The sequence below is a fragment of the Adelges cooleyi genome, unplaced genomic scaffold, assembly GCF_023614345.1.
Source record: "Adelges cooleyi isolate 19-005CV unplaced genomic scaffold, UGA_ACOO_1.1 ACOO_flye_CR_arks_rails_tigmint_CR_PRNA_574, whole genome shotgun sequence".
Lineage (NCBI taxonomy): Eukaryota > Metazoa > Arthropoda > Insecta > Hemiptera > Adelgidae > Adelges > Adelges cooleyi.
Genome location: NW_026096268.1, coordinates 8,773,324 through 8,794,648, shown reverse-complemented (window position 1 = coordinate 8,794,648; position 21,325 = coordinate 8,773,324). Strand labels below are relative to the sequence as shown.

Here is a 21,325-nt window from a genome sequence, read left to right as displayed (position 1 = left end):
TTGGTGTTACTCCTTATTATATCGACGGTGAAAAGGCTATCGTCATTTTGTGACATAAGCTGTTGTATAGGGCTATAAACAAGTTATTCTACGTCATCGACTCGATGCAGTTGGTATGGTTAAATGTGAGTGAACGTGGCATTTCTTCTCTTCTGTAAAGTATGGCCAAATGTATGTTACAAGCAAACTGTTTTAAAGTCGTCAACTGAAGATATATAAATAGATTTAGTCAGAATTTTTATAACAACTGGTAAATAATATAAGTTGCAACCATTTGTGATTTGGGTTAATCTAATATATAGTAAGAATTGGATATAATACACAATTTAGATCTCAAATTATATTTAAAACTATAATCCGATAATTATGTCTATTGACTTGCAACCTATTCGACATGATTTATAAAATATAACAAAGCGACTTGGTACGTTGCTTGAAAAAGTAATTAAGTACTATTTCTTAGTACTGGAACTAATGGAGTGTGTGCTGCTTAAGAAGACATCAAATATTTGATTTTGTCATTTATCAAAAGAACAAATACAATTAAAGTCATTAAGGTCAACTTATCAAAAAAATATCTATAATAAAAGTGATCTCTAACCTAAAAATATATGTGAGAAAGGTTTAGGATTAATAATTATATTAACAACAGTAAATTCATCAATTTTTTTTTTCTTTATTTCTCGAAACTTACTGACAAAACAATATTTTGTATTTTCTAAATAAAAAAAAATTTAACAATTTAAATTAATCTTATACCAATTATAATCACAACCAGTTCAATTCGAATTAAATGATAAATAATTAAAATGACTTAACTATTACACTCGCACCATTACTATAAATACGTTGAATGCGCCACAAGTTATATTGTTGTTATAGGTATAATAATATATATTATCGACATCTTATTATTCATTAATATGGTTTTAAAAACGAACAACCGATTGGTAATAAAGGACGTATTCACACAATTTTAAAACTATCGTTAACGATCATGCAAATTTCTTTTTAATTCATATTAAAATATTCGTCTAGGAAGAGGAAGCAGTATCTCGTTACAATAAATGTTTTATATTATTATTATTAAATTGAAACGTCGAAAAACTAAAAGTACGTTTACAAATTAGTTAACCTTCACAAAACACGATTGTCAGTTTTCAACGATAATGTATTGCACAAATATTTCCTTCTTGTTATCAAATAATTAAAAAAAAATAGACTTCACACATTTCATAGAAGTCTATAGCGTGTGTACAACTAATACATTGATGGTTAAATGACAAAATAACTGTAAAAAAGCTGCATTTCAATTATTGTGTAATTTTTTTTTTACGCTGCACATATTTTTATAACATTAATATATTTGTATTGCGACGGTGTTTCAAGCCCAGCAAACTGGATTTAAACAACGCAAAAGGAAGCACACCAAAAGTTTACGAGCACGTTCAACATGACGCCGGAGGTACATTGTGGTATTTGTAGTATTAAATAAAAAAAAATAATATTACTATATAGCTAATAATAATATTATAGTCTAATAACTAAGTATACTTGTATTTTTTTTAAAAATAAAAAATGTCTAACTAGGTTTTATCATATACAAACGTAACGCTAAAAGGTAATAAAACTTAAACATAACAACAAATTCGATAATAAAAATATTCAATTATAATATTGTACTACACATTATCAATGGGGAATAAATATTGACTAGTCTGGTGGTTTTTTTTTTTTAATAAATTTGTTTAGTTTGTGTATCCAAACAAAACCAAAAACTGAGGAGATATTACCGAAATAATAAAAATCATTTTTGTGCCACGACCGAATATAATGTACATTGAAAATATAATCTCTTAAATATATATAAAAAAAAAAAAAATGTAATTTGGTACACAACAATAATAATTTTTTAAATAAAACATAATATATAAAATGGACAACAGTCAATAAAAGGGCATTTTCTAAATAAAAGTTTTTGAAATGAAAAATGATCATATATAAATTTAAAAAAACGTTAAACAGGAACCATATAGGAAAGGGGTGGGGGTTGGTTGGATTCAATAAAGATTTTATTATTATAATTAAATGTTAGCTTTGTTGGTATTTTTTTTTTTTTTTTGGAAATTCTCTTGTGTTTTAATTTTAAAAATTTAATCTATATATAATTGTTAACATTTGTCGACGCTTACTTCTCTAATGTGGGTTTTCGAGTTAATCATTTCCGAGCACGATTTCGCTTTGTACAACCGATTATCCATATTTTTTTTGCCAAACAAAAATTGGGTGCACAATTTTTTTTGCAAATTCAAATATTTGCTTATCAGTGAAATCCGTTTGGACGTTTGAAGTTTCTTTTGTTGAGGCGTGCTTGAAATATTACTACTGACTTTTTCCGATCTCTCGTTATTTGTTAATACCTAAAAACAAACAAAAATATTATTAATCAATTGTACAACAATAATAAGTCTCTATTTATTTTAGGCACTATTATTCAACATATATATTAGTACAAAATATAAATTGTACATTTTTATTGGCCCGTTTTTGTTGATTTACTGATTTTTTTTTGTGTGACTCATTCAAAAATTGTATTTTTACCTGTTCGGCTTTATTATTAAAGTTAAAATGATTGACGTTAGTAGTTGAATTTGGTGTGTGTATTTCAGATTCTTGCACTTCGGTGATACGGTTTAAGCTCTGGCTTTCCCTCAGTCTCGTCTCGGCCGATCGTCCTCTCCGGCTTCTTGAACTCGAAGTGATGCAATGACGTCTGCCGGCCGAACTACCGCTTGGTCTTTCTGTCTTCTTGGCGGTACTGTTGTCTCCTTCTCGACTGCTGGTGTCGTGTTCGTGCGAAGGCTCGGATCCTTGACTGCCCGCGTTACCCATTCCGTCCCCGTCGGGATCCTTGTCGTTGCCTTTGAACGACGCCAACGATCTATTACTTCCTCGCTTTTTCCGACCGTCTGTGTCGTCGTCGCTAGTTTCAGAACTACTACAGGAAGCCGTACGGTTTTTGTGCATTTTCGTTCGCCTCTGTTCGTACGTAATGAATTTTCCTGTTCTGTGTTTGTCGTCTGGAAGTAATTGAGGCATACTCTGGGCTGTCACAAACGGCGGCGGAGTTTTGCGTGCGATCGGAGTAGGCGCTGTGTTGTATTCTTGGATTTCAGTTATAGCATCGGACATCAACTCCGATACAATACTACTCAATTTGCTTTCCGATCGCGAACCCCTCCTGGTGGGAGTGCTACACTCGTCGTCTTCTTCATCGTTTTCGTTCTCGTCTTCTTCTTCTACGACAACACTGCACTTTCGAGTTCTCTGTAAGTAATTAAGAAACCATTAGTACCAAACTATATTTGTATTACTATAGAATAAAAAGAGTTGTTGTATATCATACTTTGGTGCGATCAGATAGTAAAGTTCCTAATACTGCAGATTTAGGCGCTACGCTGACTTTTTCAGGACTGTTATCGCTACAATTGTCAAATTTTATTTGAGGAACATTGGCACTAAAAAAAAAAAAAATATATTTATACCATTAATAAAACATTTAATTGTAATAATCCTCTCTTAAACTTTTTACTTTTTAGATGTTTGAAATTTCTTCTTTGTCGTAGAACTCAATTTTCTCTCTGCCAGTAAGTAATATGTAGCCGTTATATGATTGTATTCGTTCTTATCCAAAGCTCTATTAGAAGAACAACAATTAGTAAAATTGAAAACGGCTTAAAGGGGACGGAGAGGAGGGTCAAAAATGTTAAGCAATTATTATTATAAATGTCGTATGTGACTTTTTAGTTGAGAGTAATCTATCTATTGAACATTGTAATAGATTCTCTGGTCTGCTCTGCTCCGCAACGAAGCTAAAGATAATGTATTCACTTACTCGACGATTTCTTCCTTAGTGGCTATTTTTCCAGCTATCATTTTTTGAATAATTAAAGCGTGATCGTCCTCGTTGATCAACTGCTTGGAAACTAAGGGACTCTCGTCGTTGTTTGACGATTTAGACTTTTTTAACCATACGTCGGCGGCAATTTCTTCGAGAGTCGCGCGCTTGTCCGGATTTCGCACCAACATACGGCCGATAAGATTCTTACATTCTTCAGACACGTGACTGGATACTTTGTATTTGCAATCCATGATCATAGTGAGGGTTTCGCTGTCGTTGGCCGAGTGAAATGGGGCTTCACCGCATACGAGCATATACAGAATTACACCCAGGGACCATATATCTAGAAAAAATAATTAAAAATTATATTAGGTTGCTTGGGGTGGGTGAGAACACAATTTATGTTACTAAATCTACACTTACCGACGGCAGTAGCGTTATAAGAACTGCCAATTAAAATTTCTGGGGCTGAATAAGCTAAAGAACCGCACGATGTTTCAAGTTTTTGTCCCGGACAAAATGTATTGCTGAAACTGAATAAAAAAAATATCGTAATAGTATTTTTAAGGCCAATACACTACAAAAATAATTGTACACACCCAAAATCTGTTAATTTCACTACGCCTTGTTTCTCGAAAAACACAACGTTCTCGGGTTTTAGATCCCTGTGGACCACATGTAATTTATGACAGTACGATATCGCTCTTACGATTTGGGCAAAATATTCACAAGCCAGTTGTTCCGACAGTCCGCCTTCGTGTCGCATTATGTAATCGTATAAATCTCCGCCGTCGGCCAGTTCAAGTATGATGTACAGTTTACTGTGAGTGTCTATCACTTCGTATAACCTGACGACGTTTGGATGTTGAACTAATTTCATGCATCGAACCTGCAAGAAAATTGATAAAGAAATTTGATTAGAAACAAAAAACATGATAAATTTAATTTCTTTGTCTACAATATTATTGTGTAAGATGTTAATTTGCTCTATTTAGTAGTCATTAGGTATGTGTTATACTCGTGACCCACACTGTATATAAACTGTAATAACAAAATACATTTATTTGTAATTATCATTGAGTGCATAATGAATAATACAACAAATACTAAAAATAAATGCTGATAAAAATGACACATATAATAAAACAAGTTAATTTCACGATGTTTTAGTACTTTTCTCTCTTTATCATCATCGGTTATTTTGTGTTGAAATAAAAATAAATATTTAATCAGTGGATACAAACAACATATCTGTAAAATAAACTGTTTTAATCGCTATTATTAACTTATCTATACATTATTCTAAAGAAATAATTATTTACGCACTACAGCGGTTACGAGATAGCACCCTAGAAAATGCTTGTAGCGTTCTGACGGTTGGGGGTCAGGTCGTAGGTATTACGGCAATATATTTTAAAAAAAGGATAAGACTCCACGTAAAAAAAAGGTCGCATAATTTTATTAAAATGTATAAATCTGTTTTTCCATTATACATGATATATTTTTCCTTGATCAATACTACGATTGGTTGTCTGTGCGGGACATTGAGTTACCACGGTGTGAAAAGTAGCCGACTTTGACTTAAAAATTTTACACTACAAACACCCAATAAAATTTGTTCTAGTTGAGCAGCTATAAATATACAATATATGTACATATGGCTACGTTTAAAAATATGTGTCCTTGAATAAAACAATAGTGTACGTCTGCACAACATACAGTATGTTCCCAAATTCCGTATTGACCTAGTATTTAAGACTTGATTAAAACAATAAAAAATAAATTTGTTATTCAAATTTCTGACCGGACTGAACTGATGAAAAAAGAACTTTTTAATTTAAATGCCGTATGGGAGCATGTTCTAGTTTTAAACACTACCTTTTATCTAAAACTGAGTAATTGCAACGACGAAATATATTGATGATATTACCTAAATTATTTAGTTTCCGATTTGCCTACAACATGCAAAATATAAGTTGATTATGGTTGAACAGTTGTAAAAAAAAAAATTCAAAATATCTATAAAATGATTAACGGTATTTCTTAGATACATCCAACCTTTTCAAGTGGGTACTAAAAAAACTGTTTTTTTTTGTACAATTTAGAATAGTGTTGGCCACAAAAGGCTTTTGAAGAGCCATTAAGTGAATGAAGGAACTGGACAATAAATTACATAATAAAGTCTAACAATGATTAAATGAAACTTTCAATATTATCTAACATGACTATAATGTATATAACCATTTGGTTTTATTTTCCTTGATCTAGTCTTGTCTTTTGGTACTTAATATAAAATATATACTCGCAAACATATTTACTGAACTAGTTTGAGAATTTTTAACGAAAATACATGTTTTGTAAGTTCAGCTTGTTTGCCCATGTCTGATACTTTAATCGCTATCCATAATTGTTACGACTCTAAGCTAAATAACAACCGATATTAACGTAAATTGCAAAACCAATTATTGGGGCGGGGGTTTTAATCTCGGACGAGTGATTGATTGAATCAAAAACGTTGGCTAACCTCTTGGTAAAGATGATTTCTGGAAACTTCTTCTAGTTTATTCTTGTCGATGACTTTGACGGCCACTTGTTCGCCGGTGAACACGTGCCTCGCCGACTTGACGACTGCAAAGTGTCCCTTGCCCAACGTTTGTTCCAGATCGTACATGCCGGCGATGTTGCCCCCATTGTGCTTGACCGTTTTCACCGTGTCTGGTTTGCCGATCACGCCGCTGCTATGCTGCATCGTAGCACTCGACAAGATCAACGGCGGCGTTACTCTCCCACGGCGTCGTCGTTTACCCGCTGCCGGCACCGCTGTTGTCCGGGCTATGCATTTCCGTGGACGGAATGATTTTCTTTTTTCCTGCTGTAGTGTTATTTATATATTATTTGTCTACCGTGTGTCGGCGGCAAACGTCTTCCTGAGCGGTGGGCAACCGTCGAAAACGCCTAGGCCGAACTCTCCCGGGTAGGTGTTTTTTTTAAATGGGCAAAACAAACAACACACGACGACTAAAAAACGCCACAATACTGTCTCGTTACATTACGTTTGGCGCGGCCGACTAAATTTAACGACTAAAGCACTTAGTGGCATTATCGCGGTTTTTAATTAAATTCATAAACGCACAAACGCGCACACACATACACAACACACTCCCGAATCGATATAAACACCTGTGTAAAATTTCAAGGTCAAACGATTTACCGTGATAACCCGTTTGCCGCCGCCGTTCTTATCACAGGCCAGCACGTTTGCGCATGCGCCGTTTGACGACGCTGCCCGCCCATATTTATTAAGGCGTTGGGTATAGGCAATTTTTCGAAAAATCTTGCACGCGGTCTGTTTTTAAATAGCTTTTTTTTATAAGCAATATTTAATTAAGAAAGGTTTTCGACCGTGACAATTGATTTACCGGTTGGTTTGTACAAGCTTGAGGCATTGTATTTTATTTGATTATAATTGTTTCTACGAGTAAGTCATTTTGGTTTATTCAAGACCGAACGGCCAGACAAAATTTCGACTACGTACCTTGTTATTGTAGGAAGCGGATTTTCATTTAATAATTACAGTTTCTCGTAGTTAAATTAAAATTTGCAATTTTTATCAATATTAAAATCTAATTTTTAAAAAAAATAATCTGTTACATAAACTAGTAAAGATGTCCAAGAACCCGTGCATCTTAACAGAATTGAAATCTGACCATCCGATAATATAGCTGATAGCATTAGACATGAATGTACAATTTTCTACAATAATTCAACCCTAAATTAAAAAAGAAAAATTATTAAATATAAAATTCATACGAAAATTCCAATCTTGATTTTTTTCACTAATTAAGACCCGTAGGTTTCATTTTTGAGGTTTTTTTTTTAATGAATAGATTTTTAATTATGGCAAGTATTTTTAAAGATGTATTGAGTGTATTTTATGATTTACGTAAAGTATTATTCTTTGAACTATATATACATATAACTAATCAATATGTATATTTGTATTAATTAAGACTAATTGTTGCATTTTATTTACCGTAATAGTATAATAAATACCCATACGAACAAAAAAATAAAATTGTAAATAATTATTTTTTATTTTTATAAAATAGTATTTTACCATTAGGATCATTGTATCTTTTTGGATACTACTATGAAAATAAAGGAAGATGTGCAATGTATCTTTTAGAATACATGAGGTTTTTATACTTGGGTAACTAAACAAGTGATTAGCTCTATTTTAATATTAATACAATGTTTAAACGTACATGATCAGATTCCAACGGCTGAATTAAATATATTTTAGTTTTAAACTGTAAATGAAATATTGTGTTGAAATTAAATCAAAACAAAAAAATGATAAGATAGCTGATAACATAGTTTTCGAAACTATTTAATAAAATATTTTAAATTGTTAACAATAAACAATAATAATATCTCCAAATTGTATAATAGTGTAACTAATAGCATTAGACATCATATTATACACATTTCTATAATAATTTAATGATATTACGATGTCTAACGCTATATTATTTAATAGCATGAAACTTGTATACAGTTTAATGTTAAGTTTTTTGTTTTTCCCAAATAGTTTTAAAATCTGGACGAGAGCCTTTTTGTATTTAGCAATTCATTTGCTGTTAAACAATTTTATCAGTTATTATAACAGTAAACTATAAAATATAGAACATGCAGTGCCTTCATACAATTAAATTAAATCACTAATCCAAGAGATGGCCGATAGAGCTAGTTTGAGCAAAATTATGAGATTACTACAGTAGTAATAATTGTCGATGACAACGGTTTTATGGCAAAAAGGTCACATAATATTATGTCCTTGTTACAAGTGTTGTCTATTCTTATTTGTCGGCTATATATAAATAGGACGTGCTTTCCCCGTTTACACAAAATTATATTATTATATATTTATCTATTAGAAGATGCAATAAAGTGATTTTTGTAAAATTTTCTACATGCACACTAATGACAATATTATTCTTTATTGGTTGTATATTTTGTGTTTTCTATAGACAATATTACAATCCAGAAATAGATTTCTATCAATCGAAACCAAAGTTTGTCTTGGAATTATTGTTTTAAAACCACCATTTTTTCACAGAACTAGGAAAACGTTATCTGTGCTTTTTAGTTTTCGATTACTCCATCCACCAATTTTTAATAATTTATCGAAAAATACTGAAAAAAATAAGCTAAACAATGAACATTCTCTGAAAATAAATTGTCCCTCTTAAGCACAGACATAATTGTCCTGTTTTTATTTAAAAATTGTTGGCGATTTTAGTTTAAAGCCTCTTGTAAAAATAAGTATTTTAACTAAACGTATAAGTTATAACTTGTATAAAATACCTGTAAATTGTAATAATTTTTTTAATATTTTGTTATAAAATTAAAATGCCAATAACTCAAGTTATACAATATCCTTGCTCAAAAAACTATCAACTTCTTGAATTAAAATTTACATTTAAATACTTGGAAAATGCAAAGTTTAAGCACCTTAAATTGTTTTATTGAAAATGCATGTATGCCTGAAATAATGGTTTGTTTCGTAAGATTATAATAATATTATAGAATTTCATCATGTTTTGGTAGCAAGTAGTATACAGAAGAGTACATTTTTCTAAAAATGATGAATACATTCTTTGCTCAGCTGAATGAGAAAACTGATCCTAACCGATTGTCCACCGATATTCTCTAAAAATTATTGATAATTTCTAAATTATGGATAATTTTATTTATAAAACAAAAATGCAATCAATAACTAACAATTAAAATATGTATTTCTGAATGTTTAATACTTTTACCGTCTTCAAAGCCGTATCGAACCGTTTATTTATATAATAATATAATTTCTTTGATTAATTTATAATAATTCCTTGACTCAAAAAAACTGCAGATAATAAAATTAGAATATTATTTTTTGTAAAGAAAGACAGCTGATTGGCAAATTTTTAGAACCTGTAAATGGATAAATTTTCAAGTATCAAAAATAGGTGTGTAATTACAATATTTCAAATGCATAAAAAATGTAGTAAATAATATTATAGTAATGCGGCCGTTTTGTACTAATTTTTAATACAAATTATTTTGTGAAACACATTGTATTGTTTGTGCAATTATATTGAAAGGAAAAATATTTCAAAAGACAGTCAATTTCCATTTGCCTGTCATTATAATTAACTATCTCGCGTTTATTATAGTAGACTCAATAAAATATATCATAGATAAGAATTTAATTTTGACTAGTTGAACTAGTTATTAATATCTACTCTTTTCAAGTTATTAAAACGCATTACTCAACTACACTTCACCTCTAGTCATAAATTCTTGGTTTTTTTTTTTTTTAATATTCTTGAAAAAAATGTTTGTGATTTTTATAGTTATAGGAAATAATTTTGCCGTCTATCGTGGGGAATAAACGTCTTAGAACAGCAAGAAAAAACTTTACTCTTGAGGTAAATGAGGTTCAAGGAAATTGGGGTTCAACAGGAGCAAACCTAAACCTCAGCATTCAACTATATAATAACATAAATAAAAAAATATTATCTGATAACAATGAGTTATTAGAAATAAATATGTAAATTTGATTTTATTACTTAAACCGTAGTTTTAACTTTTAAATAATCTTTATCGATTATCTTCATTGCCAACGATAACAGTTATAGGTCAGGTTGGGTAACATAACATTTTTAAATTCATTTTAAACATATCTTTACACACCTAACGCGTAGTATGTTAAAATTTTGAATACGACTGTTTTCATTATGGTGTTCATTTTTTGGTCTGAAGAACAATGTAAGATGGGCATTTTCTTTGTAGTTGTTCGGTTACTTGAATTTTTTCGTGAAGTCGTCGTCACTTGCGGCGGGTCTTTTGACGGATTATTCCTGGTCTAAGACAATTTTCTCGGTACCAGACGACGACTGTAAGGATGAGTTTAACTCATTATTGGTTTCAAGTAATTATGTATATTATATAAAGATATGAACTAACACATTATAATAGCTTTTACGCCACAGTGAAGTAAACAGAAGGACTAAAATCAGTATGACCACACAAAAGAAAACAAATCTATCGAGCGCGGTTAGGTTGGTACTCGCCAATATTTTATATGATAAAATAAGTTTTTACACCTGAAGAGGGGGGGGGGTCTATTTTTTTGACGTTTCAGACCAAAATGTCGACTACTTAGGTTGGTCTGATTTCAATTATGTAAAGAAATCAGAGTTCTCTGGCAACTTTACTAGGATATGTAGAAAACGAATTTTTTATTTTTTGCTTTTTTATGTATAACAACTGGGTTTGGTATAAGTGCAGTTAAGTTTCCACACGCTTTTTTCAAATTTTTTTTTTTTTTTTGCAATATATGTACTTTTTTACGATAAAAATTATGGTGAAGTCAGATTTTGGGGGTCGGACTTACTTTTGAAGTTATAAGCAAAAACTTCATTTTTTTTTTAAAAAACCCTATAACTCTTTTAAAAATCAACATTTAAACATTTTTGTTTTTCTTCATTATATTCGTTTTTAAATGTTGAAGTTTTTGGTGAAATCAGAATTGCTCTAGCTTAATTAACTATCGAGTTATTCGTAAAAAACTGTAAAGGCGATTTTGCGTGTGCGCATCACTATATTATAGCGGTAACGGCCGACGCTAGGACGTCTCTCGTCGGTTATATTATTTTGTTTTCAAATATTATCTTCCATCACCAGATGCATAACCCGTCCCGTACATAAATAATATACATAGTTTAATACAAATGTTTAAAAAAAAATATATAAAGATATATGTATATATATATATAAATCTATATAGTTTTTGTAAGTTATAAAAAATTTGTTTTTTATCATTAAAACACTCATTTCTTTATTACACCAAGGTTATACTCTGGAACTTATATACTTGGAAATTGCATATGGAAGACTTTTTTTTTTTTTTTTAGCTCCTTGACACTTTTTTGTTACAATTGTGCTGAGTATACCCTCGACAAATTTGATGGGAACATCACTGCCTAATACCCGGCGACCTGCCGTTTTTTGTCTACACGCAAAAATCGCCTTCCCCTTTGTTTTACGAATAACTCAATAGTTAATTAAGCTAGAGCAATTCTGGTTTTACCAAAAACTTCAAAATTAAAAAACGAATATAACGAAGAAGAAAACATTTTTAAATGTTGATTTTTAAAAAAGTTATGGGGTTTTTAAAAAAAAATACGAAAATGAAGTTATTGCTTATAACTTGATGAAAAGTAAGTATGATATTAAAATTTGGCTTGCGCCATTCTTTTAGCCTTATAAAAAAACGTATTTTGAAACAAAATTTTTTTTTTTTTTAAAGTTCATTTTCACCAAGTTATTGCATTTTTTAAAAAATGACGAAAATTAAGTTTTTGCTTATAACTTTAAAAGTAAGTCCGACACCCAAAATCTGACTTCACCATAATTTTTATCGTAAAAAAGTACATATAGTCCAAAAAAAAAATTTGAAAAAAGCGTGTGGGAACTAAACTGCACTTGTTCCTAATTTTTTAATTGTATTTGTGTTGACATTTTATGTAGGTACCATAAAAGGTGTGCATGTAATTTTGACTTGCAAACGGTTGTGTATTGTGCGAAAAACGGTTAATTAAATAACTCTTAAACTTTATTTATTTTATCGAACGACCCATCTTTGTTTACTTAAAAATTGAACACTGAAGTCTGTACCCGGTTGTTTATTAGTAAGTATATTGTTTGTGCAGAAATACCACATAAATGCTAGTGTTATTATTTTACTAATATATATATATTTATAAATGTACACAAAATGTGTCCATTGTCATTCAATATAATAAAAAAACATATCGATATCGATTTATATTTGCCCCTTATAATATTTTTAATCATTCAATTATTTACTCATGTGATTTTGGAGTTGCATGCGGTCTGTTTTTAAGGAGTTTTGTATAGGCGATATTTTTAAGGATCAAGAGGTTTTAATAAATTGCGACCACGCCAATTTGTTTACCAGTCGATTTGTGCAAGCTTAAGGTATTATGTTTTATTTAAATAATAAAAAATATATTCAAATATTAATAATAACGATAAAAAAATGTATTTAAATAATTTTGTGTAATCGCAGGCATTTATCGTAAGCGAAACAACGTAGATGTTGTTTTTTTTTTTTTTTAGTTTTAGCAATTTACTAGACTTTTCACAATATCATAGTTTTCAAAATTGTCAATTTAGGATAGTTTCGGTAAAGAGTGCACGACAACAACTAGTCACGTACGATCAACAGTTTTTTTACAGTCTCCCAGATGACATAAAGTTGTTCGTCGAGGCAGTAACCACACACAACAGTAACGTTACAATTATTTAGAGATTTTCTTTTCTTCAAAAATATTTATTATTTCAATACATATTAAAGAAAAAAAAAAAAACAAAACAAAATGTACTTTTTCAATAACAATATTTAGTTTTAACGTGCATTGCTTTGTATAAATATCTTTTTTATTAGAAAAAACATTTCATATTTCATTTCACATAGTAATATTATAAAATACACAAGTTAATATCTTAAACTCTATGCGTGACAGCCTTTTTTTTAAATCATTTTTTTTTCCATAATCTTACAGTACATTACATTTTATTAGAAAAGAAATGGCACCTGATATCTATCTTTAAAAAGTAAGACATTAGTTTTGGATTTAATAGATATACACATATATATATATATATATATATATATATATATATATATATATATATATATATATATATAAATACAATTTATAAACTCAGTTGCTGCGAACTGACCTACGCGTCCTAAATTACTTAGGTACCTTGTTGGGTTTATAAAAAAAAAAAAAATAATATATACTTATATATATATATTTAATAAATTAAAAAAATACAATTTAACAAACTTGTTGATTTTTCTTTAACCGTACCCGAAAAGCTTATACGTTTAATGGCACCATTTAAATACACAAATCATTTTAATGTTGACAAAACATTTGGAATTATCACAAATTATTATTACATCATTTTTTTTTTTTCGTTTAGAAGACTGAGCTTTTTTTCAAAGTACAAAAATATGTCTCGTTTTAAATTTATTAACATTTTTATAATATTTAATAATAATAATAATAATAATATAACCAAACGATTATTTTTAATCTTATATAACATTTATTGCAAATATTTTTGTAGTCTTAAAAAAAAAATAATTTAGAACTATGTAGTTAAAAACGCAGAAAAAAAAAATTGTCAATTTCATATTTTATATATTATTATTGTATTCATACTTTTTTTTTCTTCAAAACTTTTGTTTGCTAACAATTTTTTATAAATATAAAAAAAATTGGGAGAGGTTTTGGGTCATTTTCGTTTTTTTTTTATTTTTTACTTTACACACGACAAAACTTAACCGCTAGGAGACGCGATGATCGGCAATGGAGCGAGCGGCCGGCTAGCGGTAGTCTCGTTGGAACACTGCGGCTTTCCGAGCGACCTACGTTGGACAATCATGGAATGCGATGGCGGAGATAGTCTTTTGGCGGCGGCCTGAGGCAAATCTGGAGACGAGAACAGGCTGAAATGCTGCAGGAACACTCGGTTGGCCGACATGGCGGACTCTGCGAAAGTAGAAAGGGCCCGTGCGCTGTTGTTGCGTCTAATCACACCGGGCGTGCTGAGTTCCCGATCTTTCTTGGGCTTCTCTTGTTGCTGTCTGTGCACCCAAGGATGGTTGAGAACTTCGGCAGCGCTCGGACGGAGGCTGGCCTCTTTGACGAGCAATTTGCTGATCAGGTCTTTGGCTTCGAACGAGATGTCGGCCCACTCGCGATCCGGGAACTCGTACCGCCCTTCATGAATACTAATGAACAACAAACCCTGAAATAATCGAAAATCGCGTGTTAAGATATTTCGAAAACTAGTAAGTGTTTGTGTGCAATAGCTTTGCTTTACGCACTTGACATTCCGGACACGCGTTTCCAGATTCCCATCCGCAGTTGGAGCCGCAGTTTCCGTAGAACGGCGGGTATCCGCACAACAGTATGTACATGACCACTCCGAGCGACCACAAGTCACAGCGTTTATCGTAGTAGTGATAGTTGGAGTCTGGGCTTCCGACAAACGCGTCCACCACTTCGGGCGCCATGAAGTCTGCGCTTCCCACCGGAGTCAACAGCTGAGGCGTGGCACTGCCGTCGACGGGGTTCAACTTGATGCCGGAACCGAGGTCAAAGTCACAAAGCTTGACGGGAGTCAAATCCACGGGATCCACGCACAGGATGTTTTCCGGCTTCAAATCACGATGAGCCACTCCTGATAAGGGTAAAAAAACATATTAATTAATATTATGTACTTGCGACGTAAATGAATTGGACTAGGCGATTTTACCTTTCTGATGTAGAAAATTCAACGCACTGGCCAGATCTTTGACAATCATACTGGCCTCGTGCTCGGTGAATCGCCTGCGCTGCTGAATTCTGTCCAACAGCTGTCCTCCCCTGACTTTTTCAAAAACCATGTAAAACTTGTCGTCGGCTTCGAAAAACTCGAGCATTTGAATGATATTCGGGTGACCCTGGCAATGGTAGAAAGTCTCGACCTCGCGGAACACACGAGCCCGTGCGTGTTCTGCAATCTTGTCTATAACTTTGACGGCAAATTCAAGACCCGTTAACACGCTCACACAAGTTTGGACAGATGCGTAAGCACCTTGGCCCAACACTTCACCAGTTAACCTGTATGCATCTGTAATAAAAAAAAAATGATTTTAATTAGTTATTGTATAAAACGAAAAATGTATAACTAGTAGTATTATATTGTTTAAAAACTTTAAAACCGTTTCATTTACTAGAACTTAAAACAAGAAAAATGCGTTTGTCTTCCCTTCGACTTTTTCTTTATTCAATCGGATCTGGGCAATTTATTAAAAACAATTTATTTTCTATTATTATTATTTCCACTCGAAAAAAAAATAAAATATTACCCTATTTAATAATAATTACAGTTGAAATTAAGTAATTTGTTACTCATTTTTTTTCAAATAAAAACGTGATTTCATATTTTGTCAGTTATAATTTGATCGCAAAAAAAATGTTAGTTGACCTGACAAATATTGATTTTTAACTTTAACTCCATTTCCCTTTTTCAGTCAACTCGTAACTTAACAGTCACTTTTTGTAAATTTCTAATAGTAACTTTAACATGACGTGTTGTATTGGACTAAAACTAGTTTATAAAAAGTAGGTAACAATCGTTTTCGAAATTACGTTGAACGCTAATTGCGTTTAAAATATTCTCATACGTAATTTGAAAGGCTGTACCTTTCTGAGCGCCATGGGATTTATGAACTTTCAACAGTAACATAGTTACTATTTTTGTTACAAGAACTACACTCTGATGAGGTGAACAGAGCTGGCTTAAAAAACACTTAAAAACTATAAAAATACGGGACTATCATGATAGTGCTGACGTTACCTTGGAAACACGACGTCACCAAGCTGTTGGTGGTCTTCTTCTTCTTTCTCTTGTTGCGAGCCTCTTCCTTGCGCAGCGACAGAGACTCAGACTTGATCTGGACCGGGTCGTCTACGACAAAGACGCAAAACAGATTAGTCACAACGATCGGTACAGATTATATAGTTTACTTTTACACGGGCACCTTTGACATATTTATAGGTGTTTTGTTGAGAAAAAGGTGCTCTGTGCAAAGTAAGCTTACCATGTGTTTTTTTCAAATATACTCACTTTGGGTGCTTTCAGTCTGCCCGGGCGTTTCTTCGATGATGCTTTCGACCATTTTGTTGGCTGTGAGCGTTGAGAACGTTTTTTTTTTTTTCTTTATTCAATAGGTATATATTATTACTACAATACTATTCAAGACGGTGAGGTAGCTGACGGCTGCGTGTGGTGGTGGTCGGATACTTAATTTTTTAATAATTAATCAACAAATATAAATTTAAAATAAGAGTTTAAATATATTATTTTCCGTAAATTTAATATCACAGCACTGTTGGAACGTCCGCCGGCGAATAAAAAAAAACGTTGCCGTTCGCCTGTTATATATATATTGACTAAGTGTATATATAAATAACGGACTCTATATTATTTTATATAAATATTTTTTTCCGGCACCGCGGGTTTTTCGACAATGGCCAATAATAATAATGAGTATTATTATTACTATTAAAAACCGGTCTGGAAAACTGATAGCGGGCGAGGTGGGTTCGTGCACGCGCAGGTAGACCACGGATTAACAAATAACGAAAAAACCAAAATTTATAGCTGATACTCTTATCTTTGTGTGTGTGTGTGTGCAATTGTTTTTTTTTTTCTTCTATAAAATATTCCGTCCGACGAATATAACAACAATGGACAACAACAACACTGTGTTCGACGGACGCGCGACCACGGATCGAAAGTCGATTATACTATTTTTTTTTTCCACGAAACAAAAATTTAACAAAAAAAACACGGACTAGCGCACACACTATTTAATAAAAAAAAAAAACTATTTTCCGTAATATTATTTTGGTATAAAAATATTGTTATATATACAACAGGTATACAATCCGTGCCACGGGATGAATATATTAAATATTGTCGTTGACCGGTTTTGGCTGTGTGCGCTCGCTCGCACTCTCTATCTATCTCTCTGGCCGGCAACGAAAAAATGGTACCAAGAGAGTAACACGGCAGCGGCGGCGGCGGCGGCGGGTCTCCTCGCTTAAAAAAAACCAAAAGCGGTGGCGGCGGTGGCGGCGGTGTTTGCTGCTCACGTCGTTCTAGCTGTTGACGCACTACCGGCGCGCCGCACCGTCCCGCCGGGTTTTATACGAGCCGCCTCCCCACCGACGCGGCCACAGCCGGCCGCGCTGCGGGCACACCAGCGCCGCCGCCGCCACCGCCACGTCGTCGCGAACATCCGAACAACATCGGCGTCGGTCAACAACAACAACAACTGCGGCTCGTCGCCGGTGTAACGCGTACACACGCTCATAATAATAATAATAATATGAACAACATATTAATAATAGTACGGATAAAGCGATTATTTACCGGCGACATAATAATTACACGCTAAAAGGAATTAGCGTGCAGACTGTGATGTGATGTGTTGAAAATCAAAATGTTTACTAAATTATAACTCTATAAACAATTTCAAAACAATTGTTTAGTAATGTGTACATATCTTATCATATGTTAAACTTGTTAAATTTTACACTTTTTTTGCATTTTTTAAAAACGGTTTAAAATAGTCGTTACCAAAAATCAGACGGATTGATCTTTAACTGAATAGCATTTTTTCCAAAAAAACAACTTGTTGAATTCAGTTTCCACTTTAGGGATAATAACCCCACTAGAACAATAATATTATACCTACCTAGTGGCTAGTACTATAAAACTATGTGCAGAGTAATAAATCTCTATTGTAAAACATAAATAGACATAATTAATGTGTATTAATTGATTTCTGGTTAGTAAAACATATAAATAGGCATCATTTTTTTGTAGTACAAAGTATCGAAATTAGAAACGGACCGTATTCATTCAATGTATACATTTTATATCTTAATAAAAATATATAAATATATTTATATCTTAATATAAATATATAAATATTGTTACTAGAGTACCTATGACCTTGGCTTGAAAATATGAATATTTCAAATGTGAATTTTATGCATAATTAAATGTACAATCTATTCATCATTTTTTTTTTAAATGATGGATAGTTCTATAATAATAATGGTGATTACTATTAAATTATTATTATTATGAGTTATATATTTACTTTAAAATATGAATACAAATCCGCTTTAGTATAATACGGGGATAAAACAAAAATTTGTTGGTGTTTTTTTTCAACAGTAATAAAAAGTGCTCCAAAAAAATATACTATGCAAATAAACCGTCAAAAACAAAAAAAATCTACAATATTATGCCAACACACGCCGTTTGCAGATTTATCAATACAAATTCTCAATTGTAATGATGTCTTTTGCTCAGCAGACATTTTCTATATATACTATATTTTTTACAATTATATATTTTTACTACAGGAATTGGCTAGGAGTTTTGGTTATTATTTTTTAATTATAAATTTTACAATACACATACACATACAGTCATGTTATGTTTGTGTGTATACAAGTTTCAGTAGATGATTTTTTTGCATTATTTTTATGTACAGACATATTTTTGGTAGACAAAACGTTTTATACATTCTTTTTCATTAACATTTTTACAGATTTTTAAACGCGGGTAACAACAACCCCTCGTGTATTTTTTTTAACATATTTTTTTAGTCACTGTAAACACACACACACATACTGAATGACTAATGCGAAAAACTCTATAGGTAGGCAAGTACACCAAGTCGTGTGTGCGCGATAATAGTAATAAAACAAATAGTACAAACGGAAAACACATTTTTTCAAACTTTTTTATGGCCAACGAGTGTGTGGAGTTATTGAAGAAGTAAAAAAAACAATAACAACAACAACGAAAACACAATTTATATCTGCACATACCGAACTTTTCCATAATATTATTATTTACCAGGTTTGAATGAAAAAAAAAAATAACCCAAAAATTTGGGACATAACTTTTTGGAGGTTGTTTTTTTTCCAGTGGGGTTGTAATTCGACTTAAAGCAAATCTGGTGGCCCATTTAGTTGTAAAAATGACTTGTGGTGGGAGCGATGAGTTTACAATTAATGTACACTATTAATTTGTAACGTAGAAACAAAAAAATAAAATAAAATTGAAAGACCGCATTTAGTTCAAGTTATTTAATTAGCTTTATTCCTGTATGTACAGACATTATGTAGTACCATTTGGCTTAGTTGGTAATAAGTTGTGGTTAATGGTATTTTCTTACTATTTTGACATTTGAAATTTGTTTTTTTTCCATATAATTGTTCAAGTGTAAGCGTTTCAATCATATCATTCACACATCTAATTTTTCAATGTGGTTTTTTAATAAATGGACTTCAAAAAAAATTAAAAAATGATAAACGTTTTTTATAAAGTTATTACCTATTATTAATAAAGATAAACAATACAATAAACCTTTTATCGGTGTTTAACTATAATATACTTTTTTCAAAACATGTTTGATATGGCTTTAAACATTTTTTGTTTCTCTCTCTCTCTCTCTATATATATATATATCGTATATATATCGTATATATATCGTATATATATATATATATATATATACGATTCTGTGCTGCCAACTTGCAATTGTTATCAACAGTGATAACAGCTGTAAACATGTGATAAGGTTATAAATTCCCACAAAGATGGCAGAAAACGGTTACTTAGCAATCTAGTTTATTATATATATGTGTGTGTTTCTAAGTTTCAAACTGGTCAAACATTTTGACTTAGTTAAGAATAAGGGGGGGGGGGTATGTTAAGCCAAGACTATAGATATTTTCACAGCCATATTCGTAGGTATATATGTATACATTATAGAAAACTACTTAGATTTTTATTTACCAAAAATGTATAATATATTTTGACAACAGAATGACGGTTTCGGTCAGTGATTTTTGTTTTTACTTTAACCGGAACCGAAAACAGAAATAAAATCTCAAGACCTGCGACGAATTTGCGCGTCTTAGTTTTTATGTTATTATTGTTATTTCTTCCAAAACGATATATACCTATACCTACCTACATACGTACATAATATACCGCCTGTTGCCATTTTTGTTTTTTATTTTCTCAACCATTGACGTAAGAGCAGAAATCAGATACGGTGGCGAAGGAAAAAAAAATAATAACCGAACCCGAACTCGTCTAGAAGTGGCGATTTCCCCTTCTATTTAAATTATTATTGCACATATTAAAAAAAAAAATGATGTAAATTTGTTTTTTTACAATGTTATTTTATTTTTTGCTGTTGGCGCAATGAAAACGATACACATGCTGTCCAGTGTCCATTATAATATAATAAATAAGTTCATTGAAACGTACAAAAATTTGCATGCCAGCGGCCAATATTAGCGATGGGCCGACTTTTAATATTTCCCAAAAAGTATAATATTAACACAATAACACCTAATTGTAGATTAAAATAATATAATATACAGTACATTCTTTTAATACAGCCCTACAGAGATTTATACTTATTAACTTTTGAAACTTTAATTAAGAAAAATATGATGAAACTTTCGACTTCTACTCTAATCCCACACTCCACCCTTCGTCCCTTCCTAAATTTTTAAGTGTCTAGCACCTACAAAACCAGTCAACATTTTCAGCAAATTATTCTCAATAGAAAATATCAATAAAACATAATATATGTTACCATTTAAGTATTAAAAAATTGATAAGGCTATAAAAAATACTAAAAATGTGTACAGTGAATAAGTAAAAAAATGTAGTCATTTGTTTTTT

General features: G+C 31.5%; 2 protein-coding genes across 2 annotated transcripts; both read right to left on the bottom strand.

Moving 5' to 3' along the window:
• Positions 1-751: 751 nt before the first annotated feature.
• On the bottom strand, positions 752-7,072 carry LOC126843734 (SNF-related serine/threonine-protein kinase). Its single transcript, XM_050581446.1, has 8 exons — positions 6,426-7,072; positions 4,501-4,790; positions 4,325-4,434; positions 3,896-4,244; positions 3,593-3,697; positions 3,407-3,518; positions 2,602-3,327; positions 752-2,420 (listed from the first exon to the last, which is right to left on the bottom strand). Exons 1-8 carry the CDS (start codon positions 6,648-6,650, stop codon positions 2,172-2,174), a joined length of 2,166 nt encoding a protein of 721 aa, XP_050437403.1. The 5' UTR covers positions 6,651-7,072; the 3' UTR covers positions 752-2,171.
• A 7,212-nt stretch (positions 7,073-14,284) lies between these two features.
• Positions 14,285-17,722, bottom strand: LOC126843735 (MAP kinase-interacting serine/threonine-protein kinase 1). The gene is made up of 5 exons (XM_050581447.1): positions 16,664-17,722; positions 16,394-16,504; positions 15,308-15,664; positions 14,877-15,232; positions 14,285-14,797 (listed from the first exon to the last, which is right to left on the bottom strand). The coding sequence occupies exons 1-5, from the start codon at positions 16,713-16,715 to the stop codon at positions 14,327-14,329; spliced, it is 1,347 nt and encodes a 448-aa protein (XP_050437404.1). The 5' UTR covers positions 16,716-17,722; the 3' UTR covers positions 14,285-14,326.
• Between the last annotated feature and the right edge of the window lie 3,603 nt (positions 17,723-21,325).

Coding starts and splice junctions, on each gene's coding strand:
- LOC126843735 (XM_050581447.1), bottom strand. CDS start 16,715: ATGGTCGAAAGCATCATCGAAGAAACGCCCGGGCAGACTGAAAGCACC. Junction 15,665..16,393: donor GGTGACGTCGTGTTTCCAAG/GTAACGTCAGCA, acceptor TTTTTATTACAG/ATGCATACAGGTTAACTGGT. Junction 14,798..14,876: donor ACGCGTGTCCGGAATGTCAA/GTGCGTAAAGCA, acceptor CGATTATTTCAG/GGTTTGTTGTTCATTAGTAT.
- LOC126843734 (XM_050581446.1), bottom strand. CDS start 6,650: ATGCAGCATAGCAGCGGCGTGATCGGCAAACCAGACACGGTGAAAACG. Junction 3,519..3,592: donor AAATTTCAAACATCTAAAAA/GTAAAAAGTTTA, acceptor TTTTTTTTTTAG/TGCCAATGTTCCTCAAATAA. Junction 2,421..2,601: donor TTAATAATAAAGCCGAACAG/GTAAAAATACAA, acceptor GTTTGTTTTTAG/GTATTAACAAATAACGAGAG.